At 52.4% G+C, this 27,557-nt stretch overlaps 1 protein-coding gene across 17 annotated transcripts in view; it reads right to left on the minus strand.

Annotated features, from left to right (window-relative positions):
* The window catches only part of AGAP1 (ArfGAP with GTPase domain, ankyrin repeat and PH domain 1), a 546,313-nt gene that overhangs the window by 57,802 nt on the left and 460,954 nt on the right, over positions 1-27,557 (minus strand). For 16 of the 17 annotated variants that reach the window (XM_019445480.2, XM_019445481.2, XM_019445482.2 and 13 more), the window contains 3 exons: positions 16,654-16,808; positions 12,667-12,757; positions 2,601-2,823 (listed from right to left, as the gene is read on the minus strand). In XM_019445480.2, the coding sequence (XP_019301025.2) occupies positions 2,601-2,823; positions 12,667-12,757; positions 16,654-16,808 (469 nt within the window). Of the gene's footprint in view, positions 1-2,600; positions 2,824-12,666; positions 12,758-16,653; positions 16,809-27,557 lie in introns of those variants that run through there. The other variant, XM_053903428.1, reaches the window with a different exon arrangement.

Raw genomic sequence — 27,557 nt, forward strand, 5'->3', positions numbered from 1 at the left:
ACGGCTTTCTAGGTATAACCCGCCGGGACCACAGCCTTCCAACTGGCCTCCCTGCCTCTTCTCCATCCCGTCCAACAACGTTGCTAGCTGCCTTTAGCACTCTTGGATCAGGCGGGTCACACGTGAACCCATAAACCCTCACCCTCTGGCCACTCCGGAGGTGCTGTTATAATACACCCCAGCTCAAAGGCTCTCCCCAGTCTTTGCTCTGCTTTGGCCCCAACATCCCCCCTCCTCCTCATTTACCTGGTGGCCCAGCTCCATGGGTGGTGACTCCCCAGTTTCTGTACTCCCCCACAGGCCCTGACTTTGCCCAGGCCATGCTCATTCCCCCACACACCCCACCCCCCCCAGGCCTGGACGTCACCCCACATTTGAAAGTCCAGTTCAGGTGCCATTTCTCCAGTGAAACTTCCCTGGGACACACCGGCTATAGGAATCCCTCTATACTGTGAATTCTCCTGAGTCCTGGAACCCTCAGCTGGCCCCCCCGGAACATTCACAAATCACTGTAGGTGCGAAATCACCATTTATCGCTTCTTTTCTACAAGAAAGCGCTCGCTGAGTAACAGCTGAATATAAATTAAAAACAAAACTCCCTGGGAGAATTACTAAAGGCACGAAGAGACATTCAATTCTCAAAGCTGTTCATCCTGTTAGATATTCCAAAGCTCCCTTTGGAAACACCACATTGCAACATCACCATCACCACAGCCTTAGAGAGAGGGCTGAAACTCAGCGGCTCTTAGCCAACAGCGAATGGGATCCAAGAAAAGCTGGGATTTTGCTGCAGTCACTTCGTATGTGAGAAAGGAAGACTATAAAATGTGTCCAAAATATAAACATGGGATGTGTACAATGCTGGAGAGAAGAGAAAGTTATGCACTCAAGAACTTAACTCAAATATACAAATTAGAACAATCAAGTCCCTGTACGCACACAACCTTCACTTATGAATGAAGATGAAATTAATATAAAACACTTATCAGTTAAAAGTATCAACCCATATCTTTGAACACTCTAAACAGTAGCTAATTATGATAGATTTAGAAAAACAAACTTTTCCAATTCAGGGTATTACAAATAACATATCTGTTCCTTTTACACACAAACAATAAAATGCATGATTAATTTTTTTTCCAACTTATCTCAATGTTCTCTGCACTCCTACGTTAAGCTCAATCTGATTTCCAATCATATTTCGCTTTTAGACCTAACTATCCCCTAAGGAAACCATATCTATGAAAAAATAGATATTAATAATACATAAATTTGTCTTTTAAGAATGCTCCTACTCGACGGCCTGCTAATTTCTATGTTAGCGTTAAACAGGTCAAGATAAAAAACTCAGAAAAGGGTACTGTTTCTTCAGTTTGTAGTTAAGCTGTCCCCGTAGGCACTGCGTGGTGGAGTTCACCCATGAGCAGCTCACCCAGCCAACTGAGGCAACACCAGACAAATACGCTTTGGGTGCTTCTTTCTCCCTTTGCCCCCCTCCCCACAGGACGCTTGACGTGAAGAGCAGGTTAATAACACACCAGCTTCATTCTCTAGAGTGAACCGAAGGTGGCACCACAAATTCATTTTTCAGCGTTCGTAAAACAAAGTCCACCGACGCTGCGCAAATTATTGTTGCTCAGCGGCAGAAACCGCCTTCTCACGCCTCAAGTGGGGCACAACCGCAGACCGCCATGGGCACTTGCACACGGTCTCATCCCCAGCAAAACAAGCCACAGGGCTTTAAAACGTGCTAATGAAGGGAGACCCCTTCTCTCCGTCCCTCTTTTCACACACCCGAGAGGCCAGAGCAGAAAGCGAGCCCCTTGCCCCTCCGTCAGAGGTGGAGACATGACCCTGGACGCCTCCTCCTGGGGGCAGCCGCCCGCCGAGATGGAATGACCCACTCTCCTCGATGAAGCAGGCTTTCTCGGAAGACATGCCATTTTATCACCTCTTAGGTACATTAAATATGTATGTGTACTCAAAAACGGTTTATAATAGCTGTAAATGAAAAATGAGAAAATAAATGGGCTCAAAATAAATGCGTTTTTTACACTGCGTAACAATTAACATTAATGAGGACTCACCATACGTTATGCCGAACTTGGCTGATTAAATGTGTTAGAAATATATTTTAGGAAAATAAAATATATTTTGTTACTATAAACTCACTTATTGTGGATGTGTGTATGTGTAGGAGGGGCGAGGGAAACCAACTGAGCAGATGCTTATCAAACATATAAGAATAACAACATTAAAGAATCAAAAATTCGTAATTAGTGTTAACAGCACAGCTTACACCTATTAGAAATGTATTAATTAAAGTGATATATTCATAAGGTCGGAAGCTTAATACATTTCTAAGAGGGAGAGAGGAATCCCCAAGGTGTAAAAACAAACATAAAAAATTAAGGAGTCTGAATTATCCACGTCTGCTGAACACCAATTTTAAACACAGACATTTCTATGCGGGCTCCTCACTATTCCTACAGGTTGCCAGGGCCATCCATGTTGAGCCTGTCGGTAAGCAGTAAGGTCATTTCCAGTTGTCTAACTGTTGGCAGAATGCCCTCGAGCCATACACCTTCCCACGTCCCTACCTTGTGGAGTCCAGCGAGGGCTTCGTCCGCCCCTGGCTGCTCTCCTCCCAGACGCTGTTGGCCAACTCATTCCCGATGGATGACATCACCTTGATGAGCTCGATGGGCCAGTCGTCGAGGTCCAGAGACCGGACTCGAGAAAGGTGGGTGCCTAGGTTCCGGTGGATCCCTGAGCACTCGATGCACATGAGGGCTCCCAGGTTCAAACTGGCCCAGTTAGGGTCTGTGGGAAGAGGAACAGGGGGTCAGACCGTCACCACTCATTCCAACCGCCCTTAGGATCTCAGGAACAAAGAGGCCAGTTACTAGACCTCACACCCAGCAGTCCCTCCCTGGAATCACGTGGCCTGGACATGCTCCCTGGCCAGGACTCCATAGGGTCTTAGGCATCTCAGAAGGTTTGATATGTTGGGGGCGCCTTTTAACAATCTGGCTTCGGCCAAAGCCTAGGAATTTCCCTACATGATAAAAACAGCTGCCGGCACTGATTTGGACAGAGAAATGCATTTCCCAGTCCCCCGACAGTAGCATTCTCGAGAGCGCAGATACACGTGGAAAAGAACCATACACGACTTGCATCTACTGTGGACGGCTGCTGACGGAAGGAAAGAGAGCACTCGAGAGCGCTACGGTATCCCTTGTAAACAACTACCTCAGCAACCACAGGCATATCTGAGTTCTCAATAGTCATAAGATGGACGCATTTGCAGATTTCAAAGACAAAAGGCAGGCAGGCACACTACAATGAAGACATGGTTTTCAGCGACCTTACATAAGGGGGACCACTGGAGTAGCTCCAACTTATCTACTACTGCTGGCAAGATGGTGGGCAGGGTCCACTGGTTAGGTGATGACCTCGCTGGATCAACCCTGACCTGCAGAGTGAATGGCAGCGCTTTAGGCTGTGACGATGCACCAAGGGCAACGAATGAGTTTAGGGGATACAGCTTGAACCCTTGAGCTGGGTCACTCCCAGTGTGAAACTGGCTGGCAGCACTGGAAGACTGAGAAGGCAGGCCCCAGGTTGGCTGCGTGCCAGATTCTAGAGCTGAGGCGGATTTGCAAATATGGCTCTCACCTTGACAGCCAATGGCTTTCACCACCAACAGAATCAAGTGAGGCTTAAGTCATCCAGGAATAATCGGTATTTACTCCAGGTCCCCTTGAAGAGTCGAGGGGCCTTGTACTCATTCACCAGAAATCAGCCAGCCATTTGTTTCGTATCTCATGTACACCATGGAAAATGGTGATGGATACCATGGGGGAGATGGAAGAGAAGAGAGGTCCGTGACTCAGAGACATTGCGGTCGGGAAGAGGAAACGTACGTCCCAACTAATGACAGCAATAGTCAACCATAAAAATAAACAGAGTAAGGAAATGCAGACTAAACACTGAAGGGTACAGTTAAAGAGTAAATGTACGGGCAGAGTGGGAAGGAAGAGGTTGGCCATAACAGGTGAAAGAAGGAGGGCTGCGTGGAGGAGGCCTGGCCTGGGCCTTGTGGGATGATCAGAGAGGAGGGTGGGGTGGGGAATGTTTTGCGGGACACCCCTGCTGCGCCTCTTCACAGCCCTACTTCTACACCCACCACCTCTGTGTCTGTACCTCTCGATCCCAACCTGGCCTCTATCCCCACCTTTCTGCTGGAGCAGGGCAGCCAAAGTCACCAGGTCATGCAAAATCTGAAGGGCTGTGTTTAACCATCATTTCACTTGATCTCTGGTTAGCCCTCCTTACAACACTGCCTTCAGATGCCTTTTTGGTCGGTACCCTCCCTGGATCTTTCTAGCACTCGTCTGGCTCCCCATCTTGATTTCCTTCTCTACTTTTCCTCCTGAACCCGCCCCTTACTTCAGGGGGTCCTGTAGGCTTGTCTCTTGATTCTATGCTCTTTCCTAAGCCAACTCAATGCAACCCACAGATCTCGTTGTTACCCAATGGTTAACAACTATCCACAGATAGCATCTGCCTCAGTGAACACAGATACGCTCCTCTCTCCGTGCTGCACATGTGATTACCGTCATACATTTCCACTTGGAAATCCTGCAGGGACCTCCCTGTCCACGTTTCACTGAACGTCGTCTCCTGCCAGGGGCAACCCCATCCCAGCAAGTGGCACCGGTTCACCACCTATTTAAGCCGGGATCCTGGGACTCGACCCTGATTCTCCATCGCTCCCACAGCCAGCCAACCACCAAGCACCTCAGTCTCTCGATGTCCGTCCCCTTCCTCCTGTCCCCGGTGCTCCCCACACGTGCCCCGTTTCACGGCACCTTCCCTGCGGAAAGGGTAGGGTCAGGGGTGCCAACATCTTCCCGTTCGTGACCTCTCCGCATAGCTTGCCCCCGTGTGTAGTTTCAGGTGGAGAGAACAGCCCAACGACAGCAAGGGACCTGTCCCCAGGGCTGGCATGAGGCGGGGCGCACGTCCTAGGAAGCCACGAGGTTCCCGTGCCCACCTCCACCCATCACCGAGCACCGCTGGTGAATACTTTCACACACTGTCCCCACGGTCACTGCATGCCGCTCACCTGAGCCGTGGGAAGAGTCTCTCACCAGGTGCCACTGCCCGCCCCACCACCGCAACCATTCTCCAAGTTCTCCTATGGGCACAGGACCCCACCGCCCCCGATCCCCGGTTTAGAACTCAATGCGCTGTCGCCTTGCCCTCCCCCATGAGCTTCAGAGGCCTCCCTGCTGTGGTGTCCCCGGAAGGAGGACAGCACGCACAGGACACAAGTCAACGACCGCACGCGGATCTCCGTGAAAGCTAGAGAATCAGAAATACCAAGGGCGGGAGGGGAGTGAAGCATGGCTGTGACCTGGGGTCACCTCAGTTAAGTCCAAGGGCTACAGGGACGTGGCCTCGTCTGAGCGCCCTGCCGCTGGGGCCACAGGAAGGATGGCCTTGCCTCTGCTCCAACAGACGAGAACGACAACTTAGCAGGCGTCAGCAGCTAAGCATCGCCAGCAGAACTGACCAGTCACACCCCCCGCACCTCCCAGGACGTGTTGGGGTGTCGCGGCCCTGGGCTGCCACTTTAGGCCTACAGGTGAGGCCACACGGCCTGGCAGCTCTGAATCGTCTCCTGTCTCCCCTTCCGGCCTCAGGGCCCTCCCTGTCCAGCGCAGGGACCCCCACGGGCCTGTCAGCACACGCCCTCCTGCCCCGTCTGCCCCTTGCAAGTGTCTCTTGCTCTCCAGGCCGTGGATGGAAATGAGGCTAATGAGGCCCGTCCCCGTGGGGCTGTCCGAGCGTTAAATGCTGTGAGGTGACCACACATGGAAACGCAGTGCTCCGTGTTGGCTAGAATTACGTTTATTCCTTCACAAATCCACCGCTGTTTCCGTGCCAGGTTAGGGGGACAGAGCAGCAAACGGAACACAAACACCGCTGCAAACAGAAATGTGGGACTTGGGTTCTCCGGGGCAGACCGACAGTGAAAAAGCGAGAACAACACACACAAACACACAACGCGTTGGTAAGGGCGTGCCCCGAGAGAACCCCGCTAGGGAGCAGAAGAGGGAGCCGGATTCGCGTGTGTGATTTAAACCCAGGGGTGGTCAGGGAAGGCTTCTTTGAGGCGACATTTGGGCAAAGACCCAAGGATGTCAGGCTGACGGTTACGTAATTTGCAGTTCCTGTCTATGCCTGCAGGAAAGAGCAAGCGGCAGAAGCCGGAGGTTGAACGTGCTCCTACTTTAGGTTTTTCTGGGACATCTAGAGTTGGGGGACTGGGGCTGGTGTCCCTTCCCGTGTGCAGGCCTGGGGTCCACAAAGATAAATGAGGCGGTCCCTGAGATCCAGGGGGACACGAGAGAGAAAGGCACTGACAACGTTAATACAACACGGCGGGAGGAGTTCACGCCAGTGATTTCCATCCAGGGCGTCGCAGACCAGCCAGGAGGGAGGGGTCAGCTCTGACCGAGTAGGCAGCAAGGCATCACGGATGAGGGGGCCTTGGGGCAGTGGAGGGGCTGAGCTGCCTCTACCAGCCTGTCCATGAAGGTCAGGCATGCTGGCGAGACCCACGCCAGGGCTCCAAGCTCTCGGGTTCTCGAGGGCTCTCAGGGGTGAGACTTTCCTTAGCGTGTTCCCGGTGGACGGTTGGCAGCAGGGGTTCTAAACAAAGGCTTCCGCCATCCGATGAGTCCGGACCCTGTCTGACACTTAGCTTCACCGCAGGATTTCCCAGAAGCACAAACATCCTAAGGCCGCGGCTCCTCAAGAGGTGGATGCTGTGGGCTTCCAAACTCCCTCCACAGATGGGCACCCACTCCGGGAAACAGGGTTCCGGGGTCTACCAGCTGTGCGGACAGTGTCTCCACGCAGTCTGGCACATTCTCAGGAAGAACAAGTGGCTGGGGGTTTCCACAGCCCCAAATCCCAAGTGACACAGAAATCCCCAAGCCCTACGGGGACACAACTGAACTGGAGGTGGGGGGGGGGTACTGTGTTCACAAGCCAGGGGGGATCACCCAGAGAAGGGGATGTGGCATCTGGAGCCCAACGTTCCTCCCACGTGACCACTGGACACAGTGGTCCTCCCACAACGTTCCTCCCACATTGACCACGGGACACAGTGGTCCTCCCACAACGTTCCTCCCACACTGACCACGGGACACAGTGGTCCTCCCACAACGTTCCTCCCACACTGACCACGGGACACAGTGGTCCTCCCACAACGTTCCTCCCACATGACCATGGGACACAGTGGTCCTCCCACAACGTTCCTCCCACATTGATCACGGGACACAGTGGTCCTCCCACAACGTTCCTCCCACACTGACCACGGGACACAGTGGTCCTCCCACAACGTTCCTCCCACATGACCATGGGACACAGTGGTCCTCCCACAACGTTCCTCCCACATGACCATGGGACACAGTGGTCCTCCCACAACGTTCCTCCCACACTGACCACGGGACACAGTGGTCCTCCCACAACGTTCCTCCCACATGACCATGGGACACAGTGGTCCTCCCACAACGTTCCTCCCACATTGACCACGGGACACAGTGGTCCTCCCACAACATTCCTCCTACATGACCACGGGACACAGTGGTCCTCCCACAACGTTCCTCCCACATGACCATGGGACACAGTGGTCCTCCCACAACGTTCCTCCCACATTGACCACGGGACACAGTGGTCCTCCCACAACGTTCCTCCCACACTGACCACGGGACACAGTGGTCCTCCCACAACGTTCCTCCCACACTGACCACGGGACACAGTGGTCCTCCCACAACGTTCCTCCCACATGACCATGGGACACAGTGGTCCTCCCACAACGTTCCTCCCACATTGACCACGGGACACAGTGGTCCTCCCACAACGTTCCTCCTACATGACCACGGGACACAGTGGTCCTCCCACAACGTTCCTCCCACACTGACCACAGGACACAGTGGTCCTCCCACAACGTTCCTCTCACATGACCACTGGACACCACTGGACCACTGGGCCCCACCCTCAGAGGGGACAATAAGTTGCCAATGGGGGGAACCCACATCCTCAAGTCCCTCTCAATCTTAAGACCCCTTTATAATTATAAAAACAATAAGCTCATTTAAAGAAACGTATAGAGAACAAAGAAAGAAAACTTTAGAACTACCACCCCCTTCCGTTACGGTCAACTCATTTTTTTGACCTGTGCATATTCACGTGCAAGAAAAAAGCTTTCTCTTGCTTTTGCGCACTTAACGATATCCATAAGTACTTTCTATTGAAAACAGTGCTTGGGGAGCCTGGGTGGCTCAGTCGGTTAAACATCGGCTCTCCATCTTGGCTCAGGTCATGATCTCACGATGTGTGAGACAGAGCCCCGCGCTGGGCTCTGCACTGACACCGTGGAACCTGCTTGGGATTCCCTCCTTCTCCCTCTCTCTCCCTGCTCCCTCTCCCATGCAAATGTGCTCTCTCAAAGTAAGCGACCGAACGTGGAAAAAAAAAAATTCTTCATGTTGTGACAGTTCATTGTGTAGCCACCGTCATTGCTGGTGACGGAGGCTGTTGCCACCTCTGTCTCCAGCCACGCGGTGGAGGACAGGAGCGTGTGCCCTGCTCTCGCCTCTGCCCTGCCCCATCACAGGTGAGAGGGCAGCCGTTTTCCCTGGATTTGATCCTGTCCCTCTCCGAGGTGGGCGTCACATCTGCACCGGTACCCTCTCTGGCCACAGATCAAGCACCGTTGGCACTGACAGTCTTCCGTCCGGGTGGCCCGTGTCTCCTGCGGCCATCAGCACTGACCCACCGTTATCTCGAGAGCCAGGCCCTTTGCCAAAGCTCTGGGAGAAGGGACCCCAGCGGGGTGGGCCCCTTAGGGCGTCTCTGCCTTCAGACAACGGAGGGAACCAGGAGGCAACCCCCTGGGCACTGCTAGCTGATGGACATGCCAGGCAGGGCCCGCTCTGTTCCTGCAGACTGGCACGGAGCCCCATGTCGGCCCTCTGTGACCAGCCACCCCCCAGCGAAGCTCCGTGCCAGCCCGCAGTGCCACGGGGGTGCCACTGGGCTGTGCGGAGGGGCTCGGCCACTTCCAGGGCTCCCAGAGAGGCACAGCCATGCTGTCGCCGATGGTACACAGTCCTGAAGGCGACTCGCCGGGGCGGATACGGACCTCTTCCTTTGCATCGTGGTTTGATAAGAACTTCTGGAAGTCAAAGGAGCTGACAGGCACAGCATGGCGAGACTAGAGCGGAGAACGCACAAAGCTACCTGGGACCAGAAACAGTCACTGTCTGTCTTGTCTCAATTTCTCTTTTCTCAACAACAACAACAAAAAAAAAAAAAAAAAAAAAAAAGAAAAGAAAACAAAATGGAAAAGAAAGCCCTTTAGTCAGTAAGAACAATAAAAACCAGCCTCGGCTACATGCCAATGAGGGGCCCCCGGGGCCCAGTCCCCAGGCCCCCCTTGAAGAGGGGATTATGGCGTCAGTAGAACACAGGAGCCCAGACCCCGTGATGTCCAAGGAAGCCACAATTGTGGTCTGGCAGGCCCGCCCCCTCCCGCCAGACCCCCTGGAAGCGTGAGAGATGACCTCTCAGCTCGGATGCTCAGGGCGCTGGGGGGTGTCCTGTGCGGTCCCCAGGAAGGCTCAGGCAGGGCCAGCTCCCTGGACGGGAGCCCGTGAGGAGGAAGCAGGCTCTCTCGGGCCGGCAGAGAGCTGCAACCTTAACAGCTTTTCTTCTCCAACACCCAGAAACAAGAGCCTTTTCTCACGTTTAACGTTTGACCTCGTACTCGCACACACCAAAACACAGACCACCCAGTGTGCAATTTCCTCCGCATCCGCGCTCACTTATAAAATAATCGAGACAACCCCCGTCACCAAGGACCCTACCGCTCAGAGACAAGTGGGGTCGACGTTCTGGAATGCATCCTTACAGATCTTTTCTGCCTAAATACCGAAAATGATTCACTGGGCTCTCCTTGACTCACTGACTAAATACTTTTTCGTTTCCAGTACATTCCCAAGTGTCTCCATCTCCATTCGTGTATTTTTTACACGACTTGTTCAGGTTGCACATTATTTCACCGAGAAGACATCCCCACGAACGGTTCTTCCGGTTTTGCAGACGTGGGATGTTCTGACTTTTTGCTCTATAAAGAGCACTGTGTCGAACACCTTCAAAGCCAGGTCTTTGAGGCCCTTTGCTCATCCCCACGGGCTTGGCGCCTGGAGGGCACAGCTGGAGTGTGGGGCGGCCACTTGCTTACGGCTTTTTATGTACGATGCCAAACTGCCCTTGTGGGAGTTTCACAGTTCATCATGAGGGTGTGGGTGGTGCACTTCCCAGCACTTTCACCAAAATCGGCTATTTTCGGACTTTCAGATGCCCCATTTCCTCCCCTGTACGTGGGGCCCACGGCAACACCAGCATTTACAGTCACAAGCATCACAGAAGACAGGTGCGGGCCTGGTGGAGACCAGATGTTTACGGAATGGGATCCCGTGATCTCTTTTTCCTCTGCAACTGTCACACTCGGCCTCTCCTTGTTCCCTCTGTCCCTGAATATCTGCTTGGGTGGCGCCCCCCCAACTCGGGTGGCGCCCTCCATCCCCGCACCAGCCTCCCTTCTCCCGCTGCTCTGTGTCTCACCCCCACCTTGGCACTTGAGCGACCTACCTGCTCTCAGAAAGGACTCTTGGCCTCCAATGCACCACATACCACGGAACCTGTGAGCCACGGAATCGGCCCTTTCCAAGGACTCTAGCTATATGGCAGAAGCAATCGTAGGTGCCTTTCCTAGCGGAGGTTCTAACAGCTTTCAGATTTTGTGCTTTTAGAATTCTAACTCTAAAGACTTTTTGATAACAACACACAGGTCAAATAACTACTCTCTTGGAACTTCATCTCCCGACACGTTTTGAAAGCAAAATTCAAAAATTCAAACAAAAGATGCTTCAAGGAAGTGCTTCAAGACCCTCTCTCACGTGGGGGCTGTGGACGCTGGCCTCAGGACCTTTCCTGTCCCTGCCTTGCAACACAGTGGCTGCTCAGAGCAGATGTGTCCCGTTTTTTTTCTCTAATTTTTTAAATCTATTTATTTTTGAGAGAGAGAGAAAGCGGGGGAGTAACAGAGAGAGAAGGAGACACAGGATCCAAAGCGGGCTCCGAGCCATCAGCACAGAGCCCGACGCAGGGCTCGAACCCACGATCAGTGAGATGATGACCCGAGCCGAAGCCGGACGCTCAACCGACTGAGCTCCCCAGGCGCCCCAAGCACGTCCCCTTTCCTTTGTGACAGCCCCGAGGTCGCGTCTGCTTGTTCTGTTCACGGGACCACCCCCACAGCAGCCTCCGCCTCCCTCCGTGGCTCGATTCCAAGCCGCACGGCTCAGAACACATCTCACCTCTGCTCTCACACCGGGAAGGAGTTCCCAGTGTCTATGGATGAAGAAGAAAGGCTCCTACGTTCTCCACTCAGCACCCTCACCCCCCTCAGCTCCAACCGGCTTCCAACCCAGCAGCAGACACGCTGGTCGTAAACGTGTGAGCGCCACTCCGCTGCCTGTCCCGCTGCTCCCCGGACACGACGACTCCTGCGGCCACCTGCTCGCGTCCCACCGGCGCCCCCCCCGCTCCCTGCAAACTCCGGCTTCTGCACAGAGGCGGCTGGAGGTGCGGGGCGTCCGGAAATAGCCCTTCTCCGCAGTGGCGGGTTCTGTGGTCTCTGGGTCCCGCCTCGCCCACCGGGCTCGGGCTCGGGGACGGCCAGGACCGCATCACACGCCTGCGATTCCCAGGTGACACCACGGCCGGTGCCAAGGCCTCTCACCTTGTCTCACCTGTATTTCTCTCTCATCAAAACACACCTTCATGACACAAAACATGGCTGGAAAAAGTTCTACCGAATGCACCCAGTGCTGTGCTGAGGGCTGGGGGTACAGAGAATTAGAAGTCGGTCTTTAACCTCAAGGATACAAATAACAAAATGACTTTCTCAGAGGGAAAAGCATATTCCGTACTGGACAGCAGGAAGCACGAAGTAAAACTGAGCTACTCCAAGGCACCAAGAAGTAATTATGAAGTCTGGGAGTTCAATCAGATGCTTTAGCGTATACTGAATTTAACATTACAAAAAAAAAAAAAAAAAAAAAAAAGAGAACTGTTTTGATGCCAAAATGATTTTGAAATTACAAAACAAAAAACCAAACTCCAGAAATCTCTGGGCGGGAATTAACAACGGACTGTATTTTTATGGAAAAGCAAACAAGCATATGATGATTGATTAAGCAAAAGGTTAATTCCTGGGATTGGCACAGAAATCCGGGCGCGCGGCCAACCCGTGGCGTGGGGTGACTGCCGTTCCTCGGAATGCCGAGGCCTAAGGCCTAAGCGAGACCTGGGGTGCCATCAGTGGGGCCTCCGGGCGAAGGATATGGTGTTAAAGTAAAATCCAAGCGAGAATGTGTCAATTCCTTAAAAGCCCTTACGTGACACAATAACCCTCACACGGGAAAACGACAGAAGCGGGGTTGCTGTGACGGGGGCTTTGCCGGACCATCCCGCCGCCCTCTGCCGGCCCCCCAGCCCCCCGCCCCGGCCCACACTTACTCTGGGTCTCGCAGTCCACACAGTGGGAGTTCCCTCGGATGTTTCGTATCGACTGCAAGGCCATGGCCTCACTCTGGCTCGTCAGTCGGGACTGTGCATGGAGGAAGACACACAAACGCAAGAGGTAAGAACCCGGGACACGTTTCCACGTCCGCTGGAGACGTCGGGGAAAAACCAAACCGTCTGTCAGCAGATACAGGATGAGGGCCACTTCGAGCCGTCCCTTCCTCTCCCGAGGTCTCTGGGCAAAAAGCGTAACTGATGGAGAAGGCTTCCTGCACCGGGTCAAGACCTAGCAGATGAGAGGACTCCACCGGAAAGGAGGACGGAGGGAAGTTCTGGGTCATTCGAGAGTCGGCACAGACCAGCTGCCGCTGGTTAACACGCCCTGCCGGGTGCCTGCTTCCATAAAGGTGAGAGAATGAGAAGCCGCTTTACAAGCCGTGGATCGGGGCTCAGTCAGCGCTGTGAGACACAGCCCGTGGCTCCTCGCCGGGAAGCCACGTCCAAACCACACTTTGTCCCTTGGAGACTCCCTTTCCATATGGAGACTATCTCGCCTGCCACAGCAACTAGGTCACCAATGCGGGTGGGGGCAGGGAGCGGCGTTTGTTTTTAAACAGATACGTAACTGTCTTCCCTCAACACGTTAAAAAAAATACAGAAGGGAGAAAGGAACAATATAAAATTTGTAAGTGTTGATGTGATCGTCCATACTTCGGTTTTATTAACATTCTGATATCTATTCTTCTAGCACGATCTGTACACACACACGTACTTATTGAAAAAGCCGGCATATATTGCTTTAGAACCTGCCCTTTAAGTTTATTTTTTTTAATGTTTATTTTTGAGAGACTGAGAGAGACAGAGTGTGGGCAGGGGAGGGGCAGAGAGAGAGAGAGGGAGACTGCTGAATCCGAAGCAGGCTCCAGGCTCCGAGCCGTCAACACAGAGCCCGACGTGGGGCTCAAACTCACGAACCGCGAGATCGTGACCTGAGCCGAAGTCGGACGCTCGACCCACTGAGCCAACCACGTACCCCTAGATCTGCCTTTTAGCCTAATGACTGTCATTTCTCAATGCCACCATGCTGTCCTCCAATGTCATCATCTGAAGTTGTTGTTCCACTTACAAGAACTTCTTTATGAAGCTTTCTTTGATGGACATTTTAGTGGCTTCCAATTTTTCTCCAGGGTAAACAGTGCTGTAAAGAACTTGCTTATTGCTAAAACTTTGCCTGCTTTTGTCATTACTTACTAGTGACAAATTTTTGGAAGCAGAGGTGCTCGGAGAAACAATATGTACTGTCTTTTTAAGCTAACTTTTGTTTGTTTTTTTAAGTAAATTCTACACTCAATGCGGGTCTTGAACTCAGGACTCAGATTAAGAGTTGCATGCTTGGGGCACCTGGGTGGCTCAGTTAGATAAGCGTCTGACTTCGGCTCAGGTCATGATCTCATGTTTCATGGGTTCGAGCCCCACGTCAGGCTCTGTGCTAACAGCTTGGAGCCTGGATCCTGCTTCCGATTCTGTGTATCCCTCTCTCTCTCTCTCTCTCTCTCTCTCTGCCCCTCTCCCACTCATACTCTGTCTCTGTCTCTCTCAAAAATAAATAAACATTAAAAAAAATTAAAAAAAGAGTTGCATGCTTTATGGACTAAGTCAGCCAGGCACCCCAGGATACGTACTGTTTTTATTTTTTTAAATATGAAATTTATTGTCAAATTGGTTTCCATACAATACCCAGAGCTCATCCCAATAGGTGCCCTCCTCAATGCCCGTCACCTAACCGCCCCCCCCCATCAACCCTCAGTTTATTTTCAGTTTTTAAGAGTCTCTTATGGTTTGGCTCCCTCCCTCTCTTTTTTTTTTTTTTCCTTCCCCTCCTTTTTTCTCCCTTCCCCTCCCCCATGGTGTTACGTACTGTTTTTAAAGGCTTATGGTGTATAAGTTTAATTTGGGATAAACCCAAACAAATTTCAGAGGACACTTAAAATAAGCTTGATTTTCATGTCAGAATGCATAAGCTGAACCAACTCATGTCACCTGTTTGATGGGAAACGACTGAGTGCTCACTACCTAGCAACATAAATTATTAATTTATTCACTTCTACTATGTAATTAACACAATGCACTAGGATTTTAATCCCTTTGGTTAGACACCCAAGTATTCAAAGTGTATTTAACAATTTGCGTTGGCATCTGGACTATGTGTACATGTGCCTACCTGCGTCCTTCTACCTGTCCGACTTCCGCAGTGTGTGTGTGTGTGTGTGTGTGTGTGTGTGTGTGTGTATGCCTATGCCCGCCACCAACTCTGAGTTACCCACAGGCAGCTACAATTTCTCAAGAGTTCATTCTCAACTAGGTCTGCATTTTCCCTCCAGCTATTGGGAGGGAAATTGGACAGGATTTCCATGCTGGGCACTCTGACATTCAAATATCCAAGGTGAACAGGTGCGACCTCGTCCCCCCTGGTGCTCCATGGGTCCCCCCCCCACCCCCAACCCCCTGGGAGACCGCTGCCCGGGTGCACACGGCTAGAAGAAAGGGACAGCATTTTAGGCTGGTGTCTGCGTCAGGCCCAGAAGTGACGCCGTCTCTTCTCCCAAAGAGCTGGTAAGGGTCTGGCAAGTGTGTGAAATGGAAAAAAAGGCAACGGGAGATTCGCTTCTTCCTGAATCTGGACGACGTGGGCTGGATTCAGAGCCTAACCTGAAATACTGTGATTGTGTACAAAGCCTGGGGATGCGTCCGTCTGTGTAGCCACGTGCTCTCTGCGCTCCGGTTTTGGAACTAGATTCCCATGCTTTGTGTGGGACGTGTGTCACCAACCCCCACCCTCGAGGAGATCCGGAAGCTTCCCCGCATTCGCCTCAGGAGTCCCCATCTGTGGATGTGACTCAGTAAAGCCAACGGTCTTGGAAAGGAAAGGCGGTGATTCTCCCCACCTTGGGTAAAAAACATCTTTACAGAAGTGAAGCAAATCGCATTATAATAATAATGGCTGTGGCCTGGTTTACCCTGGTTAAAGAGGGTGATGAAGTAGGACATGCCACCTTCCTGAAAGACAGACTCCCTTCTCAATGACAAAGCTGAGCATAAATCATCGGCAGAAATTTCCTTAAATGGTTACGAGTGAAACCGCAGGTGGGTGGCGATACTCTGCCTCTGCCTCTCGGTTTCCGGTCGATCGTAGTTTGAACAATCGAAATGCTCTTCAAGACTCTAAAATGTCCCAGAGAAGGGTTTGAAAGCATCCAGGCCACTAAAATCAGGAATCGGAGGGAAGCCCTCATGGGAAAGATGAGTCCTCTCAGAGGAGTATCGCCGGAGGGATCTAGAAAATGCAGCTTAAATTTTGTTTGTTTGTTTTCTGGCTCAATGACTGCCAAGAATCCCGTCTGGGTTACCGAATAAAACACATTTTGGGCGTCATCAGCAGAGTCTGGCGACAGACACGGTGTCCTCGCCAAACTCCCCGGACGCTCGCATACGCGCCTCTCCTCCTCCCAGACGCCCATCTGTAATGACTTGGGTCTTCCACCTTGACATGGGTTTGAATTTGGCGCACTTGTGAGGGAACAGGTTAAAGTTTTAAGTCTGCCCCTCTTCTCCCGAGCATGTTCTGCGTAAAACAAAATCAATGTGGCTGCGTGAGCCTAACTAAAAGATCCCATGGTGCACCACAAGGAGGTCAACGCTTTACATTTGGGATTCGCTGAGAGAGAGAAGGTTTAGAATGTGCTGCCGCACGGACGTGGCCGCGGCTGAGCGAGGATGCTAACACGCGACACATGTCGACACAAAGTGTTTTTTTTTATCTTTTCAATTATTCAGCTTGTGGCTCAGGAAGGATAACTGGGTCTTGCCCATCACACACATCACATGACGCCTCCCCTCCCTGGGGCATCACTCCGGGGCCTTCACTTCCCTTTAACGATCAGCGGCTCTTGATTTCGGGGGGCGGCATGCTAAGGGTCTTACCTTATTCTTGCTGCTCTCACAGGACTGTAAGCTGGCTAGGATCTGGCTCTCGATGGCCTGGACCCACGCATCTCGCTCTTCATAAGTGGTGGCTTCAAAGTGCCACGTCTGGCCAGTGAGGGACACGATGATAAACTCAAAGTTTTCTTCTTGTTCTGAAACACAGAGTGGTGGGGATGAAGACTTTAGCTTTCATGCGACCGCGGCCCCTCTGCCGGGCCTCGGCCATAAAAGCGCCTTTGGGTTCAATCGCGCCTGCATGGGGCCAGCAGCACACGCGGCGGAGATCTGAATCCGCCGACCTCCAAACACTCAAGGTTTGGTTCCTAAAGCCAGCGTGGGTTAGCTGGGGTTCAATCGATGCTCAGGGGATGAGGAAAAATGAAAACCAGTGAGTGATGTCAGCGTCTCTGTGCTGGGCACGGAGGAAGCGACTGCGGGAAAAATAACACTGCAGCTTGCTGCACCGTCGAGGTATCTGTGGGGCGAAAATTAAGTTAATACCCGCTAATGTCGGGGTACACTCTTGATTTCTCTTAGCGTCTGCGTGGAGATCCGCGGATACCGCAGCGGCAAACGGGGATGCCTGCGGGTTTCTGCTCTTTGACGGGACAAGAGCTACTGCGGCGGAATTTCGTCCTATCGCCTCCCATCTGGAGAGCGGGCGGGACTCCGGGTGATGGGAGGCGACTTCACGGCTGCCGTGGGGCGACCGTCCGCACGGAGAAGAGGGGGACCTGCCACGAAACCCTGCTGTAGCACCTGCCGCAGTGGGGTCTTTGGGACAGAGTCTCGACTCTTCCAAGGCTCACTTGCTTACCCTGAAGATGGGGGGAGAGGTCACCTACTCCATAGTGTCACCCACCGGCTAAGTGACGTGTGCCACTGAGGCTGACAGGGCCTGGGCCACGGGAGACGCTCTGTTCTCTCACCCCCTCCCCTCGTTACTGCCACAGAGAAAAAAGGGACCGCGTGACCAGTTACCAGCAGCCACGAAGAAATCTCGAGCACGAGTTACAGGCACAACACCTCATTTGGTTTGTGGTTTCCAGTCACCAAGCTCGTGAAGCTGCATGACAACTGCCCGGTGAGAAGGTGGTATTCGTGATGAGAACCACCTATGGCCTGTGCGGCAGACCACGGTTTCGATGACCGCTCTGCACGCGGTCACGTCTACGGCACCAGACCCCCCATCTCGCACGCTCTCAGCTCCCCTAGCCCAGCTCCTGAGCAGCCCTCACGGCCCCTGACCTTTGCCCGGCTCCCTGCTTCCCCGGGTCAGCCCGGCCTCCTCTGGGCTTCCCTCCCAGAGCCCTGCCTCCCCGGGAGCCCCTGAGCCTCGAGATAAGGGTGCCATTCCGTTCTGGAGGGCGATCGCAGACTTCTCCAGCTACCCTTCCCTGCTTCCCTCTGTCTCAGGAGAGGAGCAGCCTCAGCCACTGAGGCGGAGAGACCCCTTCCGCCTGACCCTTCGATGCCACCAACCCCTCTCCGGGGATTCTCAATGCATGGCCTGCTCTGGGGAACCACTCCCCTAAATGACCACAACCTGCTTCGGAAACAGGGCCGTGACGCTTCTACGCAAAATCTTGACACGTTCTGGTGACTCACGGTATCGTGCTCTGAGTAAAGTCACCGTTGCTGCAGTTTTCGGATTCAGCCCGCCGGGGAGCTGGACCTCGCTCTGAACAGCACCCGAAGGTACGTCCATCGGCAAAACTTGCTGAAAGCCTTCTCCGATTAACGCGCCCGGCCTTAGGGCACGTGAATGAGGTTCGTCTGGCAAGAAGGCCCACGGCTTCCCCTAGCTTCTCAAAGGTCCGCCACAATCCTGGAGTCGTTAAAGGCTCGTGTGATGAGGGTGTGTGCCGGGGTGCGGGGCTGAGTGCAGGTCAGGACGGGCCCTGGCTGAAGCCCATCCCCCACCCCCCCAAGCTGGGCTTCGCTTGGAGAAGACCCAGGAAAGCTTGGGGGAAGGAATGGGTGGGGATGTCCCAGGAAGGGGAAGGGGCGGGCCATGGGAACACAACAGTGGAGCCTCAGGGGGTCCTCTGCTTGCTTGCACGGTCCTTGAGCATCATCCCACACTCCCTGAGTCTCTCTGGCTCCTGAGTTCTGGAGAGCTAGTGATAAGAGTTCAGAAAGTGAGGGGGGCCGTCAGAAATTTTACCCCACAGAGAACAACCGGCCCCCGTGTTTAGGCAGAAGTGGAACACCGCCCCTGCTGTGGGAAAGACAGGTGGGGCAGGAAGCCTCGGGGCGTCCGCAGGACCCCCGCCCCCGGTCACTCACGGCCTTGTTGGGATTTTCATTTTCAAAACCAGCTGTGACTTTCCAACAGGTTTGTCCATGACTGACCCGCGAGCACACCTTACGGTTATTGGCTGAGACCCTGTATCCGTGGATTTTTAAACGTCCAGCGTTTTGATCCACACGGTTTTATGTCCCTAACGCTATAAATTACAACGTCTTCCACACTGGATTTTGTAATACAGAGCCCCAAATTCATGCATTTTATGCAAAACTTTCCCAGGGAACTGGTAGGCAAGATAAGAAAGAACGAGCTAAGTCACCGCCGGGCCGTCAGGAACACGTGCTAATTCACGGGTGGACTGTGACAGCCGCTCATTAGATCTACTCAACAGGCTCACGCTTTTCTGAATATGTGAAATTCAAGTGCGTGACAGAAGTGCCCCCTGATCAGGATTTATTGGCTCTTTCAGTGAAAAAAAAAAAAAAAATGACAACCATTAGCTTCCCAGTTAAATTTCTGCACAACTGGTCTGCCATAAAGCTTTCTAGCCTGAATCACGGGCTACATCTTCTGGAACGAAGGGAGGGAACTGAGCTCACCTTGGGGCTCAGTTGCATGGCTGCCGGCTACCACGCAGGGGGCAGGGGTTCTGGCATGCAGGACACACGGTCCGGAGCCGGGAGGGTGGGCACACACACACTGATACAAAGCTGATGATTGAATACAAAGCAGTGAAAACAGTGATGGGGGGGGAGGGATGTGGTCTGTGACACAGGGACATCGACACTTTGTGTTTCATTCCAATGCAGTATGAGCGTTCCAATGCGTATGTTCCAATGCACTGAGCGTTTCCACTAATATGCTGGTCATACCCCATGTGAAGGCAGAACTTTCAAATTCAAGTGCTGAAGTTTGGCTTTGCCCTATTTAATTACGTGAACAAGGCTCACCTATGCAGGTGAGCTCTCCTCTCGGGCACAAATACATTTAAGCATTCACAGGGACGTCGGAGTTCATTTCTTGCAAGTTGCCAAATGTACTGTCCCCACAGCATGTCCTCTGTGGCTCCTCAATCACCTTAACGGTCAACTCCACCACCTGTCTTCTCTGTCTACTTATACTGGATACAAGTTTCCTTTTCTAGTACCTTCTAGGTCGCGAAATATTCCGGTCTGTACTTGCAGAAGAGTCTCTCCCCCTTGGGGCTGTCCACAGATGCAACAGCCAACTTTGGGTCTCTGCACCCTTGAGGAGTTCAATCCCTTGTTGTGTGTCCTCTTCTAAGGGAGCCTGGTGGAAATTTGGCATCTCAGAGGCGACCCATAGGGCCTTTCTACCCTGAGATGCTATGGTAGGGATGCAGGACAGTTCTCAACTTTTTTGAAACAGTTCTGGGCAGCTGCCAAGAATCCGTGTTGAGGATTCCAAGGCTGGCTCCAGGCTCTTGGAGAAGGAGCGCGACAATCAACTAGCAACGTCTGCCCTGGGGGAAGGAGGGATGGGTGGGTTCAGTACCGTCCTGCCATAGCTTTTTCATGCTCAGCTAGAGTTTTCTTTATTTTTTTTAAAGTTATTTGTAATGTGTATTTATTTTTGAGAGAGAGGAAAGCAAGGGAGACGCAGAGAGAGAAGGAGGACAGAGGATCTGAAGTGGGTTCTGCACTGAGAGCAGTGAGCCCGATGTGGGGCTCGAACTCGCAAACCGTGAGATCATGACCTGAGCCGAAGTTAGGGGCTCAACCAACGGAGCCACGCAGGCGCTCCGCTATCTTTTAAATCACAGCTTCTTCTTGCCTTCCCTGGCCCTTCTTCATGCGGCCAGGTGTGAATACATACCCTGGGGGTTTATTTCATGGCTGTGCCTCACCACTTCTGAGGGCTCCTTTCCTTCTAACGCTTAGACAGTCACTTCTAACTTATGTGGACAATTCTCAGATCTGTATCTCTGACCCCCAAATCCAATCACTTAGGGGTTTAAAAAAATGCCTACAGATACTCTTTAGATACTTTGGCCTCGCATCAAATTAACATGCATGGAAACACGTCTGCTGTCATCTCCGAAGGCTCCTCTTTGGTTTTCACGACTTCTGTCGATGCTTACAACGCCATTTCTAGTCATAAGCCTTCAGACTCACCCAGATCCCATCCTCTCCCTCTTCCCACTGCTCCCTAATCAGCTCAACACTGCTTACGGAGGCCGGCTCTGTACCGCTCTCCCCATCTCCTCCTTTCGGCCCTCACCTGACCACTTCACGAGTCGTGGCTCGGCCTGAACGGTCCCTCTGAGCTTATGCAACACACGCGTGCCGCACTCCTGACACCAGCAGGTGAGTGCTCCTGCATCGGCCTGGGCGTGGCTTCCACACCCCTGGGTGTGACCCCGCCCCTTCCCACCAAACCTTCCTGTCACGCGGCAGACACGTGTGCGGGGCTTTCCTAGGAAACACACGTGTTGTGGCGTCGATGGACGTGTAGGAAGGCATCACCTCTAAGCCCGTAGCCTACCCTGTCTCCCCCTCCCCAAATCACACCCAGGGATTAATAAACCAGAACTTCGAGCACTGGGTTTTAAACGCCTGCAGGTGAATGCTACCCCCACGCCTCCCCCCCCCACCCCCCACCCCCCACAGTGATCCGGAAAGGAAGGGGATACGGGCTCAGGTCTGCAGAACCTCCTTGGCTCCTGGCACCTCCTCGGAGGGAAAGCATTCCACAAAGATCCCCCGCGTATGAACTCAGAACCCAAAACACCGAACACACGGGAGACGGGGGAGCGGATTTAGATCCAGAGGATTTCAGGTACAGAATTCAAAGTAATTATGCGTAAAATGTTTAAAGAAATGAAAACACGGGATCCTAAATTTTCAAAAAAAGGAGACCATGAAAACTGATCAGGCAGATCGTTAAAAAAAGGTAGATCTTTTGGAAATTCAAATTATAATGGTTAACGAAACAAGCCCGCCAGGGATGGGGTGAAAGGCGCTGGTTGGGGGGGGCGGTAAGTGCAGAGAGGAGAGACCTGGAGGGACTGGCTGAAACGGTAGACAAATGAGCAAGGACCCTGTGGGTCAGAAATGACGGGTGCGGGGAAGGTGCGACACACACATCTCACTGCCGGGCAAACGGTGGGAGGCGCGCGGGGCTGTGAAACGATCGGAGCTCTAGACACGGAAATGACATCCACCCAGAAGGATCACAGCAATGAAAACCACACCAAAAGCTTAGGAAACTGTGGAAAACCAAAGACAAAAAGAGGCCCTTAAGAACACAAAGCAAGAAAGGGTGGATTGCTCTTAAAAAAAAAACCAAACTGGCAGCCATATGGATGATGGACGTCTCAAGAGTGACAATCAAAGCTGCAAGACAGAGGAATAATATCCTGAGTCCCGGGAGAAAATAACGTCAGTGTAGACTTGGGACCCAGGAGAACCTTCCGTGAAGAAAAAGAATGCAATATATTTTATACAGGAAGAAAAAAAAAAAACACAAAAATACCCCCCAAAAACAGGGACGCCTGGGTGGCTCAGTCAGTTGAGCATCCCACTCTTGGTATTGGTGCAGGGCATGATCTCACGGTTGTGGGACCAAGCTCTGCATGGGGCTCCGCACTGATTGTGTGGAGCCTGCTTCAGAGTCTCTCTCTCCCCCTCCTCTGTCCCTTCCTGTGTGCGTGTGCGCTCTAAATAAATAAGTAAATAAATAAAACAATAAAACATTAAAAAAAAGAACTATGGAAAAAGCCTATTACCAACAGATCCTCGCTAAAGGAACTACTGAGATAAGCTTCAGAAGATTCTAGAAAGAAGGGGAGAGCTAGGGAAGGACTGGTGTATAGATGAATAGACAGATATGTCGATATGTGTAAGCAAAAACTGTGTCACAAACTATTTCTGACAATAACGTCTCCTTTAGGGAAAACGAAAGAATCAGAGATGCGCGAGTGGAGCCGACGTGTCCCAGGGCGGCACATGCTTCCGCAGGGAGGCCGAGAACGGACGTAGGATTTGGGCAAGTGAGGCTCACGTGATGGAACATGAGGGTCGACCTTGATGAGAAAAGCAGCAGAATGTGCACCTTCCGAATCAGAGGGGGGGAAACACTCAAATAAGAAAATAACCGTGACCGAAATCTTTTATCAAACTAGGAACGCTTTGTCCTTCTGTTGGACACAGGGCACCTATCCGCACCCCACCGCATCATTATTCTTCTTCACGATGAAATGTTAGAAGAGTTCATTTCACATCAGTTAAAGGGTGCCCAAGGTGGGGGCGCCTGCGGGGCTCAGTCAGCTGAGCATCTGACTTCGGCTCAGGTCATGATCTCATGGTTCGTGGGTTCGATCCCCACGTCGGGCTCTGTGCTGACAGCTCGGAGCCTGGAGCCTGCTTCGGATTCTGTGTCTCCCTCCCCCTCTCTCTCTGTGCCTCCCCTGCTTGCAATCTGTCTGTCTGTCTCTCTCTCTCAAAAATAAATGAACATTAAAAAAAAATTTAAAGGGTGATCGAGGCAAAGCAGCTCATCATAACAGCCTCTGTTCGACCCTGCGGGGCAATGCGGTAAGACAAGACAGAGAAATAGAAGATCTGAAGACTGGAAAGACACAAATTCATGGATTACAAGACTGTTTATGTAGGAAACCTCAACTAACTGACAAATTCTGAGACATAAGAACATAGAACATGGACAAGATACAAGACCAGTTTACAGAAATGCCACCAGCAAAAAAAAAAAGAACAAGGATTAGAGAGCAATTGCATTAAAAAAAAAAAAAATATATATATATATTTTTTTAACATTGATTCATTTTTGAGAGAGAGAGAGAGCGTGAGCTGGAGAGGGACAGAGAGGGAGGGAGACCCAGAATCCAAAGGAGGCTCCAGGCTCTGAGCTGTTAGCACATTGCCTGATGCAGGGCCTGAACCCAGGCTGGTGGCATTTCTGTACCCTAAAACAGAGATCATATTTGCATATATCTGTTTATAAATACATTTCTCTCCATCTGGGAGGTTGGGAAGGAGAGATACAGAGAACAGCGGGTAACTCCCCAAAAGCAACAATATAAAGGATCGCCTGGAACCTGCACTCATTAAACAGGTGGCGAGGAGCGGACCCCGTCCCGAGCTTCGAGGTGACGGGTCAGAGTGTGCAAGCGGCCGGGGCGGGTTTCACGCCTCGCCTCCTGGCAGCTGAGGCCCTGGCGGGGCCTGCTGATGATAACGAAGCACCGATAAGCCTCAACGGAGCAAAGAGCAAATAAACGGATGCAGGACATCCCGGGAGCCGGGCCTGGCGGACACGCGCTCTTGAGGAAAGGCCGACGAACAGCCGGAAGAACCCTGGAGAGCACGAGGAACTTTCACGACCCAGTTCAGACCCAACTGTACCCACACTCAAAACCCCGATGCGTCTGAGACAGCGTGCTTTTTACATGGGAGGGCCTGTCCGCCTCGAAAGGCACCCGCTTATAGAAATAACGAAGCCACGAACGGGGACGGCAGGTGGGGCCACAGTGAGCGTCGTGACTGATCACTGTGACGGTCTGTGTGTGTGCTGTTTTTAAGGCGTATGGGAGCACGCACAGAGGCCCCCTCCGTCACGGGGCAGGTGTGGACGTCAGGACTCATCCCCGAGGCTATTCTGCAGCGACTGTTTCCGTTTTAAGCTGAACCCCGGGCCTAGAGTTGGCAGAAGACAGACGCTCGGGTCTTGCCCCTGTGGGCTCCAGCAAGGCTCCCGAGGGCTAAGCTGGCGGTGCCTCTGATGCCGGGCCCGGCCTCTGCCAGGTGGGCCGCCCGGAGGAGAGGGGTCCAGCTCACTGTGGACAAGGAGGATGGAACCCCACGCTGTCTCAGGCAAGAGGCACCCCCAGGAGGGGAGCCACTCAGCCTTCTTGTAGATTCTGGGCCCTGGCGGGGAGAGGTCTTTATCAGAAGCTGGGTAGCTGGGATGCCTCGCTTCCTGAATAAGGGATTGAAACCTGGGCACGCGGTCTACTACTTGTGGTCCACACCCGCCACCCGCCGCAGGCGCCCAGCTTACGCTTACGGCATCCCGCGTTTCCCCAGATATTACTGTCTTTACGTGTTTCTTTCTTTCTTTTTTTTTTTGGAGGGAGAGCAATATGTTAACACTCACAGATATAGTTAGAATTTCAGAACTGAATTATACCTGTTGTATGGCTTTTCTCTGCCTCCCAAGATTAAAAAAAAAAAGAACAAGGATTAGAGAGCAATTGCATTAAAAAAAAATATATATATATATGTTTTAACATTGATTCATTTTTGAGAGAGAGTAGAGACAGAGAGAGAGAAAGAAAGCACGAGCTGGGGAGGGACAGAGAGAGGGAGACACAGAATCCGAAGGAGGCTCCAGGCTCCGAGCTGTCAGCACAGAGCCCGATGAGGGGCTCAAACCCACAAACCGTGAGATCATGACCTCAGCTGAAGTCAGACGCTTAACCAACTGAGCCACCCAGGTGCCCCTTAATAACCAACATATAAAGGAAAGGAACTCTCATGAGGTGTCCGGTGGGAGACAGAAGGGGCTCCTCACTTCCCACTGCCTTTTTCTGCTACCAATGTCAGAAAGTCAAGGTGGTGTGTCTTTTACTTTTTTCTAATTTATTGAGGGAGAGAGAGAGCGCATGAGTCGGGGGGAGGGGGAGAGAATCTCAAGCAGGCTCTATGCTCAGCGCAGAGCCCCAAGGGGGGCTCGATCCCACAAACTAGGAGATCAGGACCTGAGCTGAAATTAAGAGTTGGAAGCTCAACTGGGCGAGCTCCCCAGGCACCCCAAGGTAGTGGGTCTTTGGAAAGGAGTTTCCCAGAACTCTCTACCCAGCTTGTCACTAGTGACGACTCTGAACCTGGTCCTGTCTAGAAAAGGTCGAGGGACAGGATGACCGGCTAGCAGAAGCCATCTCATCTGCCCTGCTGTGGTCACAGCTCCCGTGACATGAGGTCCTGATGTGACAGTCATGAGCCGGGGACTGTCCAGCTGACATCTTTGGTGATCAGTCAGCACCGGGAGGAGGGACAGTCCCATCTATGCCAGGACGATCCGAGCACAGGGTGCTCTTGGCTGCTCTTCTCTGATCTAGTAGGGGTCACGTGTGCCACGTTTCCTTCTCCAAGTTTCCGTAGCTGGGTTGGGGCCACAGAGCACCTTCCTCTCTAACCTGGGACTTGGTAAGACGCGCCCTGCGGGTACAGGAGCCTTTGCGCCTCCACGCCAAGGAAAACCTCTGGGACTGAAGCCCCTGCCCGCGAAAGGTGAGAAGGCCGCTGTCCAGCAGTGAGGAGAATGAAAGTGCCCAATATGCTCCCGGTTCCGGGGTGCAGGGGCCCCCGGAGCCAGCTGGAGTTGGCGTGAGCCTGCCTGCTTCCTTTCTTGGTTGAAGCTCCTTTAAATTGGATTTCTGTCGCTTCCAAAGCCAGTCCTGACCAGTCCAGGGGCGAAAAGGCCTCGCTCTGGTGGGGGGCACCGACCTGCCCACCGGCCATCCTGTTAGGTCAATGCCTGGTCAATCTCTGGACTTGGTCCTCGCTCACGGCAAGCGACTATTTGCACCGATGAAGTAAACAGCCGATTTCCGGGCCCCCACATTCTCCCTTCTTCTGTAGGGACAAACACTAATACGTTCCTCCTCACGTTCAGAAGAGAATTTCTACCAGATGATACTGGCTTATTCAGGTCGCCGCCGGGCCAGAAGGATTCCGTCACATCGTGAAGTGACGACGGTGACATTTTAGTTTTATGCATACCAAGAATAACCGGCAGCGTGAGGCCAGTCAGGGAGACAGACTGGACATTAGTCTCCCCTGCCACCCTCATTTAAAATGTGCAGAGTGGGCACTTGGGCCGTCGGAAGGTACCGTTGCCGTTTTTCCATTCGAGTGGTTTCATTTCGCTAATACAAACCGCCTGTTTGTGACGACTATGGCGACTCACACTTAATTCATCCTGTAAAAATAGAACTCAGGTTGCAAGGAGTCTTGAGGGCACGGACATTACGAGCGTGTTTTCTTGGTCTCAGATGCACAACGTCATCGGCAGAATCCAATCCCCGGGCCCTCGACAAGGACAAATCAGAGCGCCACCCACACCCCGAAGCCCTTGATGAAGAACTGTGTTGTCTCACGGCATGACATTCCGGGGCTGAGCTGTTGAATAAAGTTTTGTGATTGGGCTCGCAGGGATTTGAACAGTTTTCCGTGTTTAACAGTTAGCTGCGGAAAGGTCCACTATAATAGTATTTTAGCGCCATGAACCTGTCGAAATCAACCTGCCCAATTATTCCAAACGACATTAATAACACCGGATATTACACTAATTGCGTCCAGTTTCTATGCAGACGAGGCCCCGTGGGGCTAATTTTGCCTCCTTAGGGGCAAGCAAGTCAGCCATCAGACCGATTTCACAAGGAATCCCTCCTCGTTACACAAGTCTGGGCTGTCAAACTTTTTTTTTTTTTAAAGGTTAATGGGCCAATCAGTCATCAATTATTTTTGCGGAGCCTGAGCAGACAAAGGGTTAAAAGGACTCAAAGCAGCTTCAACTGTTGTACATTTGGAAGCTGTTTGCAACAGGAGATGGCTGACGGGGGTGCATTTTGGGCGAGCGGGTCAGAGGGGAGGGGAGTCGGATGGAT

The sequence above is a fragment of the Panthera pardus genome, unplaced genomic scaffold (genome assembly GCF_024362965.1).
Source record: "Panthera pardus isolate Hobbes unplaced genomic scaffold, ASM2436296v1 HiC_scaffold_10, whole genome shotgun sequence".
NCBI classification, from domain to species: Eukaryota; Metazoa; Chordata; class Mammalia; order Carnivora; family Felidae; genus Panthera; species Panthera pardus.